Source organism: Zosterops lateralis (assembly GCF_965231275.1).
Source record: "Zosterops lateralis genome assembly, chromosome: 10".
Classification (NCBI taxonomy): Eukaryota; Metazoa; Chordata; class Aves; order Passeriformes; family Zosteropidae; genus Zosterops; species Zosterops lateralis.
The window spans coordinates 1,882,788-1,902,848 of NC_139770.1; the positions used below are offsets into that span (position 1 = coordinate 1,882,788).

The 20,061-nt window shown below is 42.8% G+C and overlaps 2 protein-coding genes across 2 annotated transcripts in view; one reads left to right on the top strand and one right to left on the bottom strand.

The window, feature by feature from the left end:
• Positions 1 to 3,554: 3,554 nt before the first annotated feature.
• Positions 3,555 to 20,061, bottom strand: part of PPM1L (protein phosphatase, Mg2+/Mn2+ dependent 1L) — a 73,463-nt gene continuing 56,956 nt past the window's right edge. Inside the window, exons 2-4 of the mRNA XM_083868726.1 lie at positions 12,174 to 12,348; positions 7,898 to 8,059; positions 3,555 to 6,345 (exon numbers count right to left, since the gene is read on the bottom strand). Coding sequence (XP_083724852.1) covers positions 5,996 to 6,345; positions 7,898 to 8,059; positions 12,174 to 12,348 — 687 coding nt within the window. The 3' untranslated portion in view covers positions 3,555 to 5,995. The remainder of the gene's footprint in view (positions 6,346 to 7,897; positions 8,060 to 12,173; positions 12,349 to 20,061) is intronic.
• The window catches only part of LOC310913093 (uncharacterized protein), a gene marked incomplete at its 5' end in the record, with an annotated part of 54,698 nt that continues 51,084 nt past the window's right edge, over positions 16,448 to 20,061 (top strand). The window contains one exon of the mRNA XM_083868225.1: positions 16,448 to 16,452. Coding sequence (XP_083724351.1) covers positions 16,448 to 16,452 — 5 coding nt within the window. The remainder of the gene's footprint in view (positions 16,453 to 20,061) is intronic.

Genomic DNA, 20,061 nt, shown 5'->3' on the forward strand with positions numbered 1-20,061 from the left:
GAGAAGGGCTGAGGGATCAGCAGGGTCTCCAGGAGAAGGGCTGAGGATCAGCAGGATCTCCAGGAGAAGGGCTGAGGATCAGCAGGACCCCCAGGAGAAGGGCTGAGATCTCCAGGAGAAGGGCTGAGGGATCAGCAGATCTCCAGGAGAAGGGCTGAGATCTCCAGGAGAAGGGCTGAGGATCAGCAGATCTCCAGGAGAAGGGCTGAGGGATCAGCAGGATCTCCAGGAGCAGGGTTGGGATCTCCAGGAGAAGGGCTGAGGGATCAGCAGGATCTCCAGGAGCAGGGTTGGGATCTCCAGGAGAAGGGCTGAGGGATCAGCAGGATCTCCAGGAGCAGGGTTGGGATCTCCAGGAGAAGGGCTGAGGGATCAGCAGGATCTCCAGGAGCAGGGTTGGGATCTCCAGGAGAAGGGCTGAGGATCAGCAGATCTCCAGGAGAAGGGCTGAGATCTCCAGGAGAAGGGCTGAGGGATCAGCAGATCTCCAGGAGAAGGGCTGAGAGCTCAGCTCAGCTGGGTTTTGTGGGCAGGGCTGGGGTTTGCTCTGCTCCACAACCACACCTGGGGCTGGGCTGGGATTTTGATGATGGGCTTTCTTTTTTAGGGATAAAAAGGTTCTTGGGGACAACACTCTCCAGACAAGGATCTCAGATGTCAAGTGTTCTGATGGTGAAGTCAAAAGCTTTTAAAAAATAAAGGCCTTATTTTTTTGGTTGGATTTTTTTTTTTTTTAATTTTTTTGGGGGGAAAATACAGTATTGCATAAGTGAGGGGATGATGGGCTTGTATTCCTAGATCCAGGTGAAATTCCAGCTGTGCCGTGGGATTGGATTGTTCTCTGAGCAGGTCCTGGGGGAAATGCCTTGTTCTGTGATTGTTGATACACCTCAAACCCCAAACCCTTTTGTTTTGCTCTAAGCCTGCCACGTGAAATGCTCAGAAATAAATTATTTACCACAAGAACACTGAGACTCCAGCACAGCTTGTATTGCTTTTTTTCCAAAATAAGATGTAACGATGGCTCTGTGCCTTCAGCAAATGGATAAAGCAGAGAGTGCTCGTGGTGAGGGAGAAATGAGACTCCTGGGGGGGCTGAGAATGGCCAGAAATTCTCCTGTCACCTGCAGGAATTTGGGGTTTGGTGCCCCAAAGGCTGACTCTGCTCACAGGTTCCAAGGCTTGGGTTTTATACACAGTGATCTCTTTGTGCCACCTGAAATGAATTTACACATTTACATTTACACACCCAGCAGCATTGGACAAACATCCATCCTGCTCCTGGTTTCCCTAAAAAAAAAAAATAATAAATTCCTCATTCCCAAATCTGACTTTATTATTGCTTAAAAGCCTGTAAAACCCCACACTGAGCTCCTGCTTCTGCTCAAAGCCATTCTTAGGGAAGTTTTATTTGTGTGAGCAGCCTGGCAAAAAGTGAAAAACCTTAAAAATATGGAATAATCTGGGCATTGAATTAGGGGGAGGCCCAAATTTTATTGCATCTGCCTGGAATATTGTACTAAAAACAAAGTGTAAAAAGGTTTTCCAAATCCTAAGGTGTTTTTTTTTTTTTCTCATATTAAATCAAAATTGCAAATATTTGTGATTTTGACAGGAAAACTGTGGGGTTTCCTGACCTGAAAATAATAAATAATAATAATAATAATAATTATTATTATTATTGTTCATTGGGCAAAGATGTTTGGAAGTTGCTGCTGAGTGAGGAGCAAAAGTAGGTTCCAAGGTGATATTCCCAGTCTGGATTTTATTTCAGAGGAGTTAAAATGCTTTTTGTGCATCTGGAACAAATAAATTCCCAATAAATCACACAGGAGATGCAGGGACAGCATTCCCTGTGGTCGCTTTAATGGGATATTTGGGATATTTCCCTAAATTCTGTCTCACATTTATGGATGATTGGTGTCAGAGCAGGCGGGAAATGGAGAGGCTCCTGTGTCCGTGGCTGCAACAAAAAAAATGCAGGATTTGCCATTAAAAATGCTTGGAAAAATAAAAGTCCTTTAGTTCCCTATTGCTCAAATAATTCCCAGAATTATCCCAGACTGGTTTGGGTTGGAAGGGACCTTAAAAACCACCTCGTTCCAACTTCCTTAGGGCTGAGCAGAGCAGACTCAGGAGCTGCCAAATTCCATCAAAAACATCAATTTTTCCCCTCAAACCTCTGTCTGAGGTTCAGGAAAGGCTTCAGCTGCACCCACCAAGGTTTTGTGTTCCAGATTATCTTCCAGAGCTGGACACAGCTGATCCCTGGGATTTAAATTACCTCAGGAAAATTCAGATTTATCCACCTGCTCCCCTAAGCCTTGTCCAGTCAGCGCTGCAAACACAAAAGTGACAAAACTTCAGCTCATTTTTAACTGTACAGAACTTTTTTTGGGGGTTTTAAAAATTTTGAATTTATGAATTCATTGGGCACGAGGGGCAGTATCAGTGGCCAAATTCCAGCAGAACATTCTCACCTGGAATTTTGTCCAGAGGCATAAAAATCCTGCTTTGGGAGATGAAAGGCTGCTGAGGTGTTTTTTATTTTTCTGTATTATAATCACTGATTAAATTCTTCTCTGTGTAAAACAAGTACCAGCTACATTAGCAATAAATCCATATTATTTAAAGCGGGGTTGTCCCATATCCTGAGACACAAAATTCCCTTTTTTTTTTTAAATTTTTTAGCTGTGGCATTGGTGTTTTTCTGTAGCCAACACTGCTCAAATTCTGACTTCTGGATTCTAAAATCTTCACAATATTTCTCATTTCACCTCTGGAAATGGTTTAACTCTGCAACAACAGCAGCAGTGGGAGGTTAAATCTTTTATTTAAAGATCTGTGGGATTTGTGGGAATGTCAGGGCGGGAGGAGGAGCCATGGGGCCACCAGAGGGACAGGCTGGGACAGTCCCAGCCCTGCCAGGAACTCCAGGAACAATCCCAGTGCAGGCTGAGGATGGATGAGCTCCATGGCTGAGAGAATCCTCAGGATATCCCAGGTGAGTGAGCTGGGAGCTGGGAAATCCCTGGGAACAGCCCCAGTTCCCTCAGCTGAGCCCTTCCAGGAGTATTTTATCACCTCAGGCCATCAGGAAGATGCTCTTTGTGAGGCTCACAAAGGGGATGAGCAGGCAGGAGGAGCTCCCAGCTGTGCCAGAGGCAGCTCCTGCTTCTGGAGAGCAGAGCAGCAGTGCTGGAGCCCTTCTGCCCCAGGATTCTCCTGCCTCCAGCCCCTGGCAGCCCTTCCCAGGTGGAGGATGGAGTGTTAAGGCAGTGGGAGAACCCTGGGTTGGTCAGGTTGCATAAACAAAAAAATGTACAAGGAGTTCACCTGGTCAGCCTCCAGCTGTGTCACGACAGAGTTTGGCACAAATCAGCACAGCTGGAAAGTTGGGAATTCTTTTGATTTGGAGGAGAAACTTCCAAACCTTCCAGCTGGGAGCACAGGTAGGCACTGGATGTGGATGTGGGAGACCACACAGAGCCTCTCTCACCTCCATCACTCCTTCCTTTTTAAACCTGAAGCAGCTGAAGCTCCTTTTTTTAAAAAAAAAGTAATCAAAGCAAGCAAAAATCCCCAGGCTAAGCAGAGATCATTGGCATGGATGGCTTGGGCTGGGACAGCACTGCCAGGGAGGGGAGAGGACACTGAAGGTGCTCAAACAGTTCTTGCTGCAGCTGCAGCCACTTGGAATTTGACCCAGGGCTGCCTGGAGTGCCAGGGAATGATCCTGGAATGATCCAGGCAAAGCTGCAAACCACTCCAGCCCTGCTGTGTTTGCCTAAATCCTGGGAATGTGGCTCACTCCCAGCGTGAGCTGCTCTCCCAGGGCTCCCTCCTGGCTGGGAATTCCTGCCAAGCTGCTTTTCCTGTCTGTCCCAGGGCTGGAGGGGCAGCCAGCTGTGCTCCAGAGCTCATGGATCCCTCAGGAATGCTCCCTGACCTTGGGGTGCTGTGTGCAGCCAGCCCAGAGCTGTCATTTATCCCGTTTTTCTGGGCATGGCCATCACTGGAGCTTCTGCAGGGCCTGGATGGGTCAGTGGGGATGTCTCTGCACACAAATATCTCTCTTCTTTAGAGCTGCAATTCCCCTTTTCCCAGGGCAGCTGTGCCCTCCAAAGGAAAGGCACAACAGGAACATCTCCATGAAGGACACAGGGAAGGGAAACTCCCCACTCTGAGCTCTGCCTGGGGCTGCTCCAGCACTGCTGCTGTGCCATTCCCAGGATCCAGGATTCCCAAGGAATCCTCATCACCCCAGGGCTGCATTTCCCAGCACTCTGAGCCCACATTTCCACACTGGAATAACTGAAGCCATTATTACCATTTCCTGCTGGCTGAACAGCCCCAGGGATTGAAAACATCAGGAATCTCCCATCCCCTGGGCAAGGAGCAGTGCAGGCTCCTCCACAGCCTCTGGACACTCCTCAGGGGCTCTCCCCAGAGTTCAGGATCAGCAGAGGGGTCCAGAAACGTTTTACACAGCATTGGAAATACCACCAGAGCCAATTAAGGGCTGAGATTATCCCCAAACCAATTAAAGGAGGGCAGTTTGTTGGGGGAGAGGTGACAAAACTAGAAAGACAAAGATGGGGATTCTTTCTGGAGCAGAAATTTGTGCTGTTTGGTTTTTGCCTTGAGAGACCCTCGACCCCCTCAGCACCTCCCCAGCCCAGCTCAGCCTCACCCCAAAGCCCTGCAGGGGAGCAGAGGGTGGAGGCAGCTGGGAAATGAGGAATATTGGACTTTCCCAAGGAAAAGGCAATGCCAGGTAATCCATCCCACCCCTGAGCCACCTCCAGCCCCAAACACAGGCAGCCCCCAGCCCCCTGAGGACTGGAGCAGATTGTTGTGGGGGGGATCCCAAGGACTTCTGTAAGGCAGGACAAGGAGAAAGGAGCCACCCCAAATCCTGCCCTGTCCCTCTGCCATGACACAGCTGCAGCAAACTCAAAACTGGCCTCATTCCAACTTAACAGCAGTCACACATCCCAAAATACAATTAAATACTGAAAGTTAGATCTAAACAGACTTTTTAAACCTAGATTTAACACAACCTTTTCATCTCTACAGTGCACTGATGCTGCCTGGCGTTTGCAGGTCATCCCAAAAGCCGGTTCCAGAGGGGTCTGCCCTGGGATTAACACCACAAATCCACCTGCAGTGGTACAAGGAAATCCTTCCTTGGCTTGACTTCCAGCTCTGAGGAACAGCCTGGACGAGGTTCCCAACAGTCACCAATGAAATTCCGTTTTCTCTCACATCACTTTCAGAGTCCACAGAAATAAGGTCAGGGTGATGCTCGGTGAGGGACAGACACTCTGCCATCACAGCTGAGCTCTGCTCCCATCCTGGGGGGTCACCACTCCCAGGATTTTGCTGAAGTCCACCATTGCTTGGTTTGGATACGATATGGCCTAGAAGAACTGTCCTAGAGTAATGCACAGCCTGAATAAACGTGGTAATTCAGGAGCTCTACCTACTCAACATGCTGGGCAGGGGTTTATTTCTGGGGAGAGGTTAAACAAAGCGAGAGCCAGCAGTGGCAGCAGGCTGAGAGTTGGCTCCTCTTCCTCTTTTCCATCACAAACCCTTTTCAGTGCAGCTCCACAGCAATGAGGAATAAAGAGCAGCTTCTGAGCAGTGACACCCAGGAGGGAAAAGCAGCAGCACTGCCCTGACCCTGCCGTGCACACCAGAAGGGAGGAATCAAACCAAAAACCTACACAGGATTCGTAAAGAAAAGTGAGAAATGGGCAGTGCCAGTCGGTTCCTAAGGAGCAGCGAGGGCACAGGAGGGCGGGGACATGGGGACAAACTGGATTCTTGTCACTTGCTCGCCATGGATTTGTTTTTTATTGTATTGCTCCTTCTGTCAAGGCCAGAAGGGATCCGCTCCTCCCAGGGGAGAGCCCGCACGGCGTTTCCAGAGCTCCACATCCAACGTGGTGAGTCCTGAGCGAGCCCTGGGGGTTCCTCCCTCCCTCCCTCACTGCTGCTCCTCTGCTCTGCTGCTATTCCTGAACTTCACCACCATGACGGTGATGTTGTCGGGGCAGCCCCTGTAGAAGGACTGCAGCACGATGCTCTTGGCGCCGAAGTGCGGCTCGTCCAGGCGCTCCTTGATGAACCTCACGGCCTCCTCGTTGCTGAAGGCGTCCCACAGCCCGTCCGAGGCCAGGATCATGAACTCTGGCTGCAGTTTGTCCAGGTCAAAGCTCAGGATGTCGGGGTCGGGGATCACCACGTTCAGGTTCTTCAGGGGGTAATCGCCCAGCGAGCGCGACATGGCCAGGATGCCCTGAACGCGCCACGAGCCGTTGAAGCTGATGAATCCACCTGGGGAGAAACAGCAAAAAAAGGAAAAAAGCAGCTCTTTGGAATGTTCAAACAGCTCTGTGCTTCCTGCCAGAGACCAGGACCTCTGCCAGACCCTCCCAAAGGCTCATCCTGAGGGGTTACAGAGCTCACAGTGTGGGAGGTGGATCTGGGAGATTTTGGAGTGCTCAAGGGAAGAGCTGGATTGTAATGACTGGATAAGGGAATGGTTCTGCTTTACCCCAGGAATGGCTCTGCTTTACCCCAGGAATTGCTCTGCTTTGCCCTAAGAGTGGCTCTGCTTCTCCCAGGAATGGCTCTGCCTTACTCCAGGCTCTGCCTTCCCCAGGAGTGGCTCTGCTCTCCCCAGGAATGCTCTACTCTCCCCAGGAGTGGCTCTGCCTTCCTCCAGCTTCTGGACCAGCACAGGAATTCCTGCTCTTCACAGGAATTTACAGGTTTCCAAAGGAAACCCCTTGGAATTTTGCAGAAGAAAACAGTGAGGGCAAATCTTGACATCCCTGTGTTTGTTGCTGGTGGGAGCACAGTGATAACCTGAGGGCTTTAAGATGTTTTATATTAATGATAAAACTCATTTGTTCCCATTTTGGAGGGGAGACAGGCCCTGCATGGCTGGGGCTGTGCTCACTGGAGGGTTAACATAAACCAGAGGAACTTATTTTCTCCACCAAAGAATTTGCTGCTGCTGTGGGAGCCAAACTAGGAATGGATTCCAAGAAAGCTTTGACAAATCCAAGGAGAATTGGCTGTTAAACCCCAAGATCCCAGTGTAACTTCCAGCCCAGGAGGTGGCTGAAGTGACAAGTGATGAAAACAATGAAGATTTATTGTGGGGAGGTTTCTTTCCCTCTACTCCTGTCACGATTTCCATGTTTGTGCTCCTTTTATGGGAATAAAAACCAGCTTGGATGAAGGAGATTCCTGCTCTGCTGATTTTAGCTCTAAACCTCCCTCAGGCTCAGACCTTTTCAAGGCTTTGGGCAGGGGCTGAAACTCCTGGGATGCTCCTGGTGATCCATGTGGGGATCCCAAGGGATGGGATCCCACTGGGGTATTGCTCTCTCTACCCCAATCAGATGGGTAAGGGATGGATCATCTGCTGCCACCTCTGCCCTGTGACATCCCACTGGAATTTTGGGTGGAAAAATGAGAGATTTGATTTGCTGCCACCTCTGCCCTGTGACATCCCACTGGAATTTTGGGTGGAAAACAGATTTGATCTTTGCCACCTCTACCCTGTGATGTCCCACTGGAATTTTGGGTAGAAAACAGGAGATTTGATCTGCTGGTGCCTCTTCCCTGTGACATCCCACTGGAATTTTGGGTGGAAAAGGGGAGATTTTATTTGCTAGTGCCTCAGTCTGTGACATCCCACTGGAATTTTGGGAGATTTGATCTACTGCCACCTCTGCCCTGTGACATCCCACTGGAATTTTGGGTGGAAAACAGGACATTTTTTCTGCTGCCACCTCGGCCGTCACTTCCCACCCTCTCATGGGAGAAAACATCAATTTTAGCGCCAAACAAAAAGCTGACCCTCCCAACAACTCACCAGCTCTCTTGATCCTCTTCCTCTCCTTGAGCTGGTAGGGTTTGTGGTCGTGGGACAGGGGGATGGCATTGCCATCCTTGTCACACAGGACGCCGCGGGAGTCGCCCACGTTGGCCACGGTGAGCTCCTTGTCGGAGAGCAGCGCGATCAGACACGTGGTGCCTGCAGAACAACGGGGGGAGGGAAAATAAAAATGAAATAAAGAGTGTTGTCCTGGGTTGTAGTGTAAGATGTGCACAAAGTATTTATTTTATCACCATCTCCATGAGCTGTTGGAACCAGGTGGGGCAGTGTTTTCCCAGGCCCCTCCTTTGGGCTCTTCTGCTCACGGCCCATCAATGCCTTGCCCAGGACTCACAGGGAACTCCCTCCAGGAGCTCTCTCTGTTTAATGGGCCACCAAGGCCCCACTGCAGGACTGTCTGTGTTTAATGGGCCACCAAGGCCCCACTGCAGGACTGTCTGTGTTTAATGGGCCACCAAGGCCCCACTGCACGACTGTCTGTGTTTAATGGGCCACCAAGGCCCCGCTGCAGGACTGTCTGTGTTTAATGGGCCACCAAGGCCCCACTGCAGGACTGTCTGTGTTTAATGGGCCACCAAGGCCCCACTGCAGGACTGTCTGTGTTTAATGGGCCACCAAGGCCCCACTGCAGGACTGTCTGTGTTTAATGGGCCACCAAGGCCCCACTGCAGGACTGTCTGTGTTTAATGGGCCACCAAGGAGCCACTGCACGACTCCTCATCCCATTGGGAGATGCTCCCAATGCCCAGGGGGAGGAGCCAAGCATTCCCACCTGGAGAGAATCTGGGATTTGGGACAGGACAAGCAGCCCTGAGCCACTGGATTCCCAGAGGAGCAGAGCTCCCAGACCTTTCTGTGGGATCACTGCTTCAGGAAGAGCCCCTCACCTGGACTGCTCCCACCACCCTGCTCAGGGTGTGTTCTGGCTCTGTCAGTGCTCCTTTGTGTTATTGCCTTTATTTTATTTTATTTTACCTTTTTACCTTTCTTCTTATTAAATTGTATTTCTGACTTGGAGCCTCTCACTCGTTTTGCTTTCAAACCATGACAGGTGTAAAGAGGTTTTCCTGATCAGCAGGAAAAGGTTCTTGTATTCCCAGAATCCCAGGATTGGTGAGTTGGGAAGGATTCCCAGGATGGGGGAGTCCAGGTTGTGACCCCTCTGAGCACTGAGGTGACATTAAAAGAGGGGCTGAGATGGGAGGGATATTCCACATTTCCCATCTCCTTTCCAGTTCCCATCTTTCCAGCAAATACCAGCTAAAAAAAATTAAATCCCATTCTGGGCCTGACACCTGGCTCTGGATTCAATCCCTAAATATCAATAAATATCTCCAGGACTGCTTGACAGCAGGGAAAAATTAATTCCATCTCTTTTTTTTTTTTGTTGTTGTTGTGCAGTAATGAAACTCAATTTCTCCTGGGGTAGAAGGGCCATCCATTAAAGAAAAAAACCATTTCCCACAGGACAAAACCACCTCCAGAACATCCCAGCAGGCTGGAATTCCCTGAATTAAATGCCAAAAATGCCTTTAAATAACCAAAATTTGCCACAGATCAGGCACTGACCACCTCAGATGGTGTAAAATCAAAGGAATGGGATTAAGAGCCAGCAAAGCTTTGTTGGGAGAAAATATTCTTGCACAAAATTGCCTCAGCCTTAGCCAGTCAAGAATGCCACTTTTTAAACTAAAGGATTTAGAGATTAGGAGAGGATTTGTCCCCATCTGTCACTTTTGGCCTCCTTTCATTTTTTAAAGCTTCCTTTACTCAAACCTCACTAAAAAAAAATCTTGCCAGCATTTGACTATTTCCAGACAAACTCGTTTTATTTGTAGCTCTGAGGGATTGATTTCCTAAAGGGAAAGATTCCCAAAAAGAGGGAAAAATTCACATTGGGATGTGGAATCCATCAAAGCTACACTTTATTGATATTGGGTGTTGCCAGAAAAACCAAATTAACTCCCCAAAATCGTGGTGTTAATTAAAATGAACAAAATTAACACCCAGACCCAGAGTTTTGAGCTTTATTCTGGCAAATGGATTCAGCTGAACTCGATTCACTTTGGGAAACATCTCTGGGGAGAAAGGAGTGACCTGAGGGTGCAAAATGGTCCTTCCAGGAGGGATGGGAAAGGTTTCCTGGCTGGAAAAGGTGTGGGAGAGCTTCCCTAAGCTCCAAACCCTGCTGCAATCACTGACTGAGCCCCTCAAACATCTCCTTTTCCAGCTTCCCTGGCTCACACCTGCTGGAATTCCACCTGCTCCTCATTATTCCAGAGATGAACCCCCTGCCAAAGCTCCAGGATGGGTTTGGGTGATCGTTTCCCATCGTCGCCCCCTGCCAGACAAAATTGTGTTTTCACCACTTTTATTTTGCCAGTTTTGAAGGATTGTTTCCCTCATTTTTCGTGCCCCCACCCGCAGCTTGAGTTCCTCACTGAGTTGATTTTTGCTGTGGGAAAAAAAAAAGCCAAAAAACAAACAAAAAAAAAAAGGAGAAAATGCCACCATTAAGGGCTGGAGCAGCCAGGATCACCAGCAGCTGCTGGAATTACATTTAACTGCCCATTTTCTGTGTTTTCATCTCTGGAGGTGTCTCCACCTGCTTGGCTGGCTGGAATTTTGGGGTTTCATTCACAGCTGTGCTGCTGGCAGTTTTCTAAACCAGTTATTACTGAGCTTCTCATTTCCAACATGATTTTTTGCTGGATGAGATAAATCCCCAAATATGTGTTTCAAGCGGTTTTAATCTTTATTTTTGCTGTACAAACACGGAGATTTCCATAAAGGAAAAAGGTTGCTTTTCCTTCTGCCAGGAATCAGTGATTTCACTGCATTTTCTCCTCTTTATAATAAATGAAAATAAGTGGAGAGGAGCTGGAGGAAACTAAGGGAAAAACAAAATTACAGGATTCGTTGGAGTGGGAAATTCTGTGTGAGAAAAGATCAGCAGAGGTGACAGAAAAAAAAAACAACTTTTGAAGCTTGTTTTTTATGGATCGTTAAAAGTGAAAGAAATATTCTGCACCCTCTGCTGGCCTTTGAGAACCCACCAGCCAAGCTCCTTGTGCCAGGTGTGTTTTGCAGAAGGATTTAAAAGCCTCAAGGCATTTCTAACTGATTGAAAATAAAATGCTGGGAAAAGGGTGAGTATCAGATCAGAGAACTGTGAGTTCACTGTGAAAAATCTTCCAAAATTGCCTGGGTTTGGCTGCCCATGGCCTGGTGTCATGTTTAAAGTCAGGGTTTGTGCCTGCCCAGTCCACTCTCAGCTGGGAAAGGCCAAAAATCTGCTATTTGTGAAGGGGAAAAAGGCAAAAATCAGGTCCAGGGGCGATGCAGAGAAAGGGAGATCGATCAACAGCAGGGCACAGAGCACAAAGGGCTGCCAGGAGGAGGAGGAGAAGGAGGAGGAGAAGAAAGAAAAGGAGGAGGAGGAGAAGGAGAAGGAGAAAGAGAAGGAGGAGAAGAAAGAGGAGAAGGAGAAGGAGAAGGAGAAGAAAGAGGAGGAGAAAGAGAAAGAAGAAGAAGAAAGAAAAAGAAGAAGAAAGAATGAAGAAGGAGGAAGAAGGAAGAAGAGAGAAGAAGAAGGAAGAAGGAGAAAAAAGAAGAAAAGGAAGAAGAAGAAAGAAGAAGAAAAGAAAGAAGGAAGAAGAAGAAAAGGAAGAAGAAAAGAAAAAAAGGAAGAAGAAAAGAAGAAAAGGAAGAAGAAAGAAGAAAAAGGGAGAAGGAGAAGAAAAGGAAGAAGAAAAGAAGAAAAAGGAAGAAGGAGAAGAAAAAGGAAGAAGAAAAGAAGAAAAGGAAGAAGAAGAAGAAAAAGGAAGAAGGAGAAGAAAAAAGGAAGAAGAAGAAAGAAGAAAAGAAGAGAAGGAAGAAGAAAATAAGAAAAAAGAAGAAGGAGAAGGAGAAGAAGAAGAACAAGAAGAAAGAAGGAAGAAGAAAAGAAGAAAAGGAAGAAGAAAGAAGAAAGAAGAAAGGAGGAAGAAAAAAAGAAGAAAGAAGAAAAGGAAGAAGAAAAAGAAAGAAGAAAAGGAAGAAGAAAGAAGAAGCAGCAGAAGTAGTAATAGTAGTGTCCTCTCAGCTCCTTGGCACCCCATCCCTCATGAGCAACACTCCCCACCCCAGCCTGACTTCACAAGAAACAAACAAAAGGACAAAGACAAAAGCCCAAAGTGTTTGGGACCAGAACCAAAACCAAACCATTTTCGTGGCAGCAAAAAGTGAAATTTCCAAGGAAGGCCATCCATACCTGCCTCATCATAGGACACAGTGAGCTTCTCCAGCATCTCCCTGTCGATGGAGAGGATCTGCTGCTCCAGGATGCTCTGGTAGGACAGGACACTGTTCTCCTTGTCCTTCTCGTAGTCCTGCAGGTGCTGCTTCAGCACCTCGGGCAGCCGCGACTTCACGTACTCTGCTGCAGACTGGGGAGAGCAGGGGGTTCATAATTAATGCTTTTGTGTTAATTAATGCTTTTGTGTCCATTCATTAATGCTTTTGTGTCCATTCATTAATGCTTTTGTGTTCATTAATGCTTTTGTGTCCATTCATTAATGCTTTTGTGTTCATTCATTAATGCTTTTTAAAATATCTACAATGAAATATATTACTCAGCACAAAAGTCTCATTTTTCTCTGTTCACTAGACACCCCCCCCTTCAACACACACGTAAAAATCCCATCAGGAATTGTTGAAAATCCCATCAGGAATTGTTGAAAATCCCATCAGGAATTGTTAAAAAATCCCATCAGGAATTGTTGAAAATCCCATCAGGAATTGTTAGAAATCCCATCAGGAATTGTTAAAAAATCCATCAGGAATTGTTAAAAAAATCCCATCAGGAATTGTTAAAAAAATCCCATCAGGAATTGTTAAAAAATCCATCAGAAATTGTTAAAAATCCCATCAGGAATTGTTAAAAATCCCATCAGGAATTGTTGAAAATCCCATCAGGAATTGTTAAAAATCCCATCAGGAATTGTTGAAAAATCCCATCAGGAATTGTTAAAAATCCCATCAGGAATTGTTGAAAATCCCATCAGGAATTGTTAAAAATCTCATCAGGAATTGTTGAAAATCTCATCAGGAATTGTTGAAAATCCCATCAGGAATTATTAGAAATCCCATCAGGAATTGTTAAAAAATCCCATCAGGACTTGTTGAAAATCCCATCAGGAATTGTTGAAAATCTCATCAGGAATTGTTGAAAATCCCATCAGGAATTGTTAAAAAATCCCATCAGGAATTGTTAAAAAATCCCATCAGGAATTGTTGAAAATCTCATCAGGAATTGTTAAAAAATTCATCAGGAATTGTTGAAAATCCCATCAGGAATTATTAGAAATCCCATCAGGAATTATTAGAAATCCCATCAGGAATTGTTAAAAAATCCCATCAGGAATTGTTGAAAATCCCTCATTTTTCAGCAACCTGAACACAAAAATTTGCTCACATTTTTTTAATTGATGGAGAAAAAAAAAATAAAAAATCCAAATATCCGAATCAAATTTTTCCTTTTATAAATGATGATGAAATTTGGTCTCTGAAGTGGCTCCTTGGGAGCTGCTTTGGACATGGGGAAGGAGAAATCAAATTTAAAGTCTTTATTCTAAATTTTAAAGGAAAGGAAAGGTCTGAAATGTTCATTGTGGGTTTTTTTTTCATTAAACTGCCTCAAAAATCAAATGGTGCCTGGACAAAGCAACTTGTTGGGAAATTTGGAACAGAAATTTCAAGTTTCTGGCATCGAAATTTTTAATTAATTGTGGAAAAAAGAGGCAAAGCCTTGGGAATGCTGCTCATCCCACAGTGGGGAGGAAAAGGAGGAGGAGGGAGGCAAAATATCCCAAATTTTGTGGGTTTTCCACAGAAATGGAATTAATTTCCAATTAAACACAGGCAGATTTTATTTGCAGGGATTTGCAAATTTGCAGGGACAGAGGGGACACCACAGATTTATGATATTTATGGTTTGGAGAGAGAATTCCTTGTGTTTTCCCAGCTACTCCAGACATCCAGGGAAACACAGGCAAAATAAAAGGCAGGAAAATAAAACTTTCCAGGGAAAATAAAAAAGGATTTAATCATATAAATATAAGGGATAAATATAAGGGTTTACCAGGGAAAAATAAAAAAGATTTATCAAGGAAAAATGAAAAGGATCCATGGCAGAGTTTGGCATTCCTGGTGTAGCAGTTGGGACACCAAGATGCTGCTGTCACATCCCTCCTTCCCACAAAATTCTTTTCAAAAAACACCTGAATTATTACAAATTTCCACCTTCAGAGGGGATGTCCCATCCCTGGAAGGATTCAAATCCAACTGGGATAGTGGGAGGTGTCCCTGCCCAGATCAATTTTAAAGGGAGGACAAAAAGATTTTTGAGGCTTGACAGTGCAAAAAGGTCCAAAACTGCCAAGTCAAAGAAAGTTTTTTGGGAGCAAACCTTAAGGGAATGTCAGTGAAAAGTTTCCTGGTGCAGAAAAATCCCAAGATTTATCCTGGTTAAATCCTGAGCTGCTCAGTGAGCTCAGACTGACACGTCCACAAAGTCACAACAAAGCCAGAAAGAAAATAATATAAACACAGAAAATAAAGAATAAAATTAATTGGAGCAAAGGCAAATGACAAAATGTTCCACAAATCCATTTGGAAGGAGGAAAAGCCAGGGAAAATGATGTTGCACTGGTGATGATGGTCTGGGAGCTGCAGGATTTCCTGGCTCTGCCCTAAACTGCTCATTTCCCTTCCCTGGAGTCACCACCTGGCCCTGCAGCTCAATCCCGGGCAAAGAACCAAAACCTTGGGCAGGAACAGGTTGGGAAGTGCTTGGAAAGATGAATTTTCTTGCTATTTTCCAGCTGAAACCCACCCAGGGATATGCAGGTAAATGGGCTGAAAATAAACCTCTTTAAGGATTTCTGTGGTTGAAAAACCCAAAGGGAGAGAGGTGGAATTACAGAGGAGTTGGTTTAATTGTGATCCCTAAAAACCAGGAGAGGGGATCAGATGGTTCCTACATCCAGGAAAAAGATGGGATTTGAAAGGAATTTCTCCTGAAAAAAATGGGAAATCATGGAAAATATTCCAGCCAGAGCTGCTGTTTGAAATCCCACAATGATCCCATTTATATTTTCACAATCCACATCTCAGACCAGCAACTCCTCAGCAGAAATACTTTTAAATACACATTTTTTGGACTTGAATATTTTTTTTTTAAAAAAAAAGCCCCCAAATCCACCCACACGATTCATTATCCTAAGAAAAGTGCACTTAACTTATTAAACATCTCTCAATGGGAAAGCAAAAAAGCACGGAATAATGAGGTTGTGGACAAGGAACGTATTCCAGAAAATCCATCAGTGAATTTTTGCAGCAATCCTCTGAGGTTTTCCTGCTCATCTCCACAAAGGACAGCACAGAAATATCTATAGATTGGCACAGACACATAAATTAAGATTCACAAGTTAAAAAAAAATCCTATTTCAGATTAAATCAAAGACCTGAAATCCACCTTTTCCTCATTTTCTCAATTCTGGCAGAGAAGTTCCACCTTCCAGGGGTCAACTTGGGCATCACCTTCCCCTGATCAAACCCTGCGAGGGTTTATTCCCATTTTAGTGCCATTCCAAGAGTTTTCCTGGCATCCTGACACTCTGGAAGTGGCTAAAGAATATTCCCTGGATTCCCTGGGAGCCAAAGGATATTCCCTGGATTCCCTGAGAGCCAAAGGATATTCCCTGGATTCCCTGAGAACCAAAGGATATTCCCTGGATTCCAGAGAAGTCTCCCTGGATTCCTGTCCCCCTGAGAGCCAAAGGATATTCCCTGGATTCCCTGGGAGCCAAAGAATATTCCCTGGATTCCCTGAGAGCCAAAGGATATTCCCTGGATTTCCTGAGAGCCAAAGGATATTCCCTGGATTCCCTGGGAGCCAAAGAATATTCCCTGGATACCCTGAGAGCCAAAGGATATTCCCTGGATTCCCTGGGAGCCAAAGAATATTCCCTGGATTCCCTGGGAGCCAAAGGATATTCCCTGGATTCCATGAGAACCAAAGGATATTCCCTGGATTCCATGAGAACCAAAGGATATTCCCTGGATTCCTGCCTCCTTAAGAACCAAAGGATATTCCCTGGATTCCTGCCTCCTTAAGAACCAAAGGATATTCCCTGGATTCCCTGAGAGCCAAAGGATATTCCCTGGATTCCCTGAGAGCCAAATTTTTCCTTTAATATCAAATTTTGGGGTGTTTAGCCAATTATTTCTATCTAAAAATGTCTTTTTTTTTCCTCTGCAGTAACCAATCAATATGTATATCCTAGAAAAGCTCAGCTCACAATTTAAAATAAATTTATGAGCTGGAAATGAGTTTGAGGAGCTCTGAAATTCTCTGCTGGGACTTTCCACACCACTGGACACCAAAACCACCAGTATTATTTTAACAGCCCACGCACAGTTATTTCCACAGGAGACCAAATATTAGCTCAAAAACATTTTTACTTCATCAGACACCGTCTAATAATGAGGTAATTAACCTGACTCCGAGGAGATGGTTAAAGTTCAAATTAATATTCACCCTGGATTGTCAGAGATTTATGAAATCCATAATTACAGCCATCCACAGCTGCTTCAGCTGCAGAAAATAATGGATTGCCCAGTGAGAACTGGGGAAGTGAAAAGAGAAGGAAAAAAACATCTGGAATTTGGGTTTTGCTGGGAGCACACAGAGCTTGAGCTCCTTTGGGTGTGGATTTTCTCCCAAAATAAAACCATGGTGATTTATGGCCCCAAAAATCACATTTCAGGCCTTTAAACAGCCCCTGGAACTGTTTTTTATTGAGAATTATTGCTGTGTTTGAGCAGGGGAAGGTGCTGCTCAAGTTGACCCCTGGAAGGTGGAATTTCTCTGCCAGAACATGGGATGAGGAAAAGGTGAATTCCAGGTTTTTTATTTAAATCTGAGATGGGATTTTTTTAACTTGTGAATCTTAATTTATGTGTCTGTGTCAATCTATAGATATTTCTGTGCTGTCCTTTGTGGAAAAAATGAGCAGGAAAACCTTAGAGAATTGCTGCAAAAATTCACTGATGGATTTTCTGGAATACATTCCTTGTCCCAATGAGGAGCAAGGAAGTCAACAAGACGTGGGATGGAAAAAGGGATTTATTCTGTTCTCCCTCCCCCAGCAGCCACAGGGTGACAATCCACAAATTCCCAATCATTTCCCACTTGTACAAACCATGGTTTTAATGGCAGCTCTTAATTAATGAGTGAAAATGAAAATGGAGCACAGGAGGGAGGACAAAGCACAGACATGGATCTGTCTGAGCTGAACCACCAGGAATGTTCTGGAACCTGGAGGTCTCATTAAAACACTGATTTCATCAAGGGAGGAGCATCATTAAAATGATCTTTTCTGGCATCTCCACTGTCTCATTCTCTAAACCAAGAAATCATGGTGAAAAATAAGGAAAATATTCCCAGGCAGATCTTCCCCAGCGCCTGGAATTTAATGAATTCCCACTCCATAGGAAATATTCTTGTGGTTTCCAGCCTGAATCCTCCAGTTTTTGGGATTTTCAGTGCGATCTGTCCCTGCTGAACCACCAGGAATGTTCTGGAACCTGGAGGTCTCATTAAAACACTGATTTAATCAAGGAAGGAGCATCATTAAAATTATCTTTTCTGGTATCTCCACTCAGGACCACAGCACTCCCCTGTCTCAGTCTCTGAAGTTATGGTGAAAAATAGGAAAATATTCCCAGGCACATCTTCCCCAGCCCTGGAATTTAATGAATTCCCATCCACAGGAACTGTGAACTTTCCTGTTTTTGGGATTTTCAGTGGGATCTGTGTCACCTCCATCCCTTTCTCCTGTAAATCCCTGTCAATGCAGCCAATTATCCCGTCAGTGCAGAGCAGAGCAGGTGGAATTCCTGCAATCAGCTGTGACACTTCCCTGCAATCCCAGCAGCCGCTCCTGGCTCTGCAGGGGAATCATCACACGGGAGGGGGAGATTTATCAACACACAAGGGAGTCATTTACACCCAAACCACCTCCTTAATTTAATAAATTTTATTCTTAAATAATATTTATTAACTGTATTTATTAATTTTTATTAATTACATGATTACCATTTAATACTTTAGCACTTTATTTTAATACTTTATTATATTATTTATTTATAATATAATATATTATTATATATCATTGTTATATATAATATAATATAATATAATATAATATAATATAATATAATATAATATATTATATATCATTATATATTATATAACATGATATTATATATTATAATCTATAATATATTATAGAAGATATCGTTATTATATATTATATAAATTATATTATATAATATACATATATACATATATGTATATATAATATATAATATATAATATACATATATATACATATATAATATATATATTATATATTATAATAATATTATATATAATTATATTATATACATATATACATTACATATAATTATATTATATAATATACATAATTATCTATATATTAATATATAATTTTGCATTAATAAATAATAAATATTACTTAAAATATTTTTTAAAATAAAGAATTATTTTATTTATTATTTTATTTAAAATCGATCTTAAAATTTATTGAAAATTTAAATTTATTTTAAATTTATTTTTAAAGACTTATTTAAATATTTTAAATATTTATTACATTATGACTATTTAATATTTTAACACTTTGGTACTTTAAACAAAATATGTAAGTAAATAAATGAATAAAAATTTTATAAAATAATTTTTTGTTTATTACTTTTTATTTATTATATTATTACTATTTAATAGTTTAACACTTTGGTACTTTAAATAAAATAAGTAAGTAAAGAAATTAATAAAAAAATTAAAATAATTTTTATTTATTACTTTTTATTTATTACATTATTACTATTTAATATTTTAACACTTTGGTACTTTAAATAAAATATGTAAGTAAAATTAATAAAAATTATTTAAAATAAATTTTCATTTATTACTTTTTATTACATTACTACTATTTAATATTTTAGTTTTTTATTTTAATATCTTATGTACAATTAATATTTATAACTTTTATTAATTACGTCCATCATGGGCTCAGCACTGCCCTGGCAGCTCCTAAATTTTCCTTCATTGTGCAATATCAAATATCCAGAATTGTGCTTGGATTTATTAATTACAAATTGTTTGCAGGTGCTTCCCCAGAAAATGAGTGAATTCCTCTGGATTTATCAATTATTTAGGGATAATTCCATCAAAAATTGTCACAGGACCATTTTCCAAGTGAAAACAACAATTTCTGTTTATTGTTCTCCTGAATGGGCACAGATTGAAATGCAGGAAATGAAATTTAAATAAAATTTAAATTAAAAAAATTAAAGAAAAGCTTTTTTTTTGTTTTGTTTTGGTCAAACACAGGCTGTGGAATCACCATCCATGGAAATAGCAAATCCCACCCTGAATATTTGTTCTGACAACCACACACCAAAAAAAAAAAAAAAACCAAACCAAAATTAAGAATATCAGGAATAATAAGAGTAAAGGAATTTATTCCTGCAGCAAAAAAAAAAAAAAAAAAAAAAAAAAAAAAAAAAAAAAAAAAAGCATCAGCACTTAAAATGACACACACACAACCTCTGAATGTTAATTAGCAAGTCAATCATTATCCACGCCTCTTTTAGGAGGAAAATTAAGATCAGGGAGGAAATTAAAGTGAAAATGAGGGGCCCAAAGCAGTTGAGTGATGAAATTCCTGTCACTTCTGACAAACAAAGAGCTTAAAGTGATGGATCCCAGAAATCCTGGAAGAATAAACACTGAAAAGCAGAAATAATTCTGATAAAAACCCACATGGGCCATAAGAAAAGGAAAATAATATTTGACTAATATTTGAATTTACCAAAGGGCACGATTTAGTTTAATGGCACAAAAGCAAAATAGGTGTGATTGAAGTGCTTAAAAAAAAATAAAATAAAAATAGGGATGTCAAGATTTCACCTGATTTTGATGCTAATTGGGTTGGAACTATTAACAAAGATGAGCTGAATATAAAATAAAACCCTGTAAAAAAAAAAAAAAAAAAAAGGTTTAAAATGCCTGA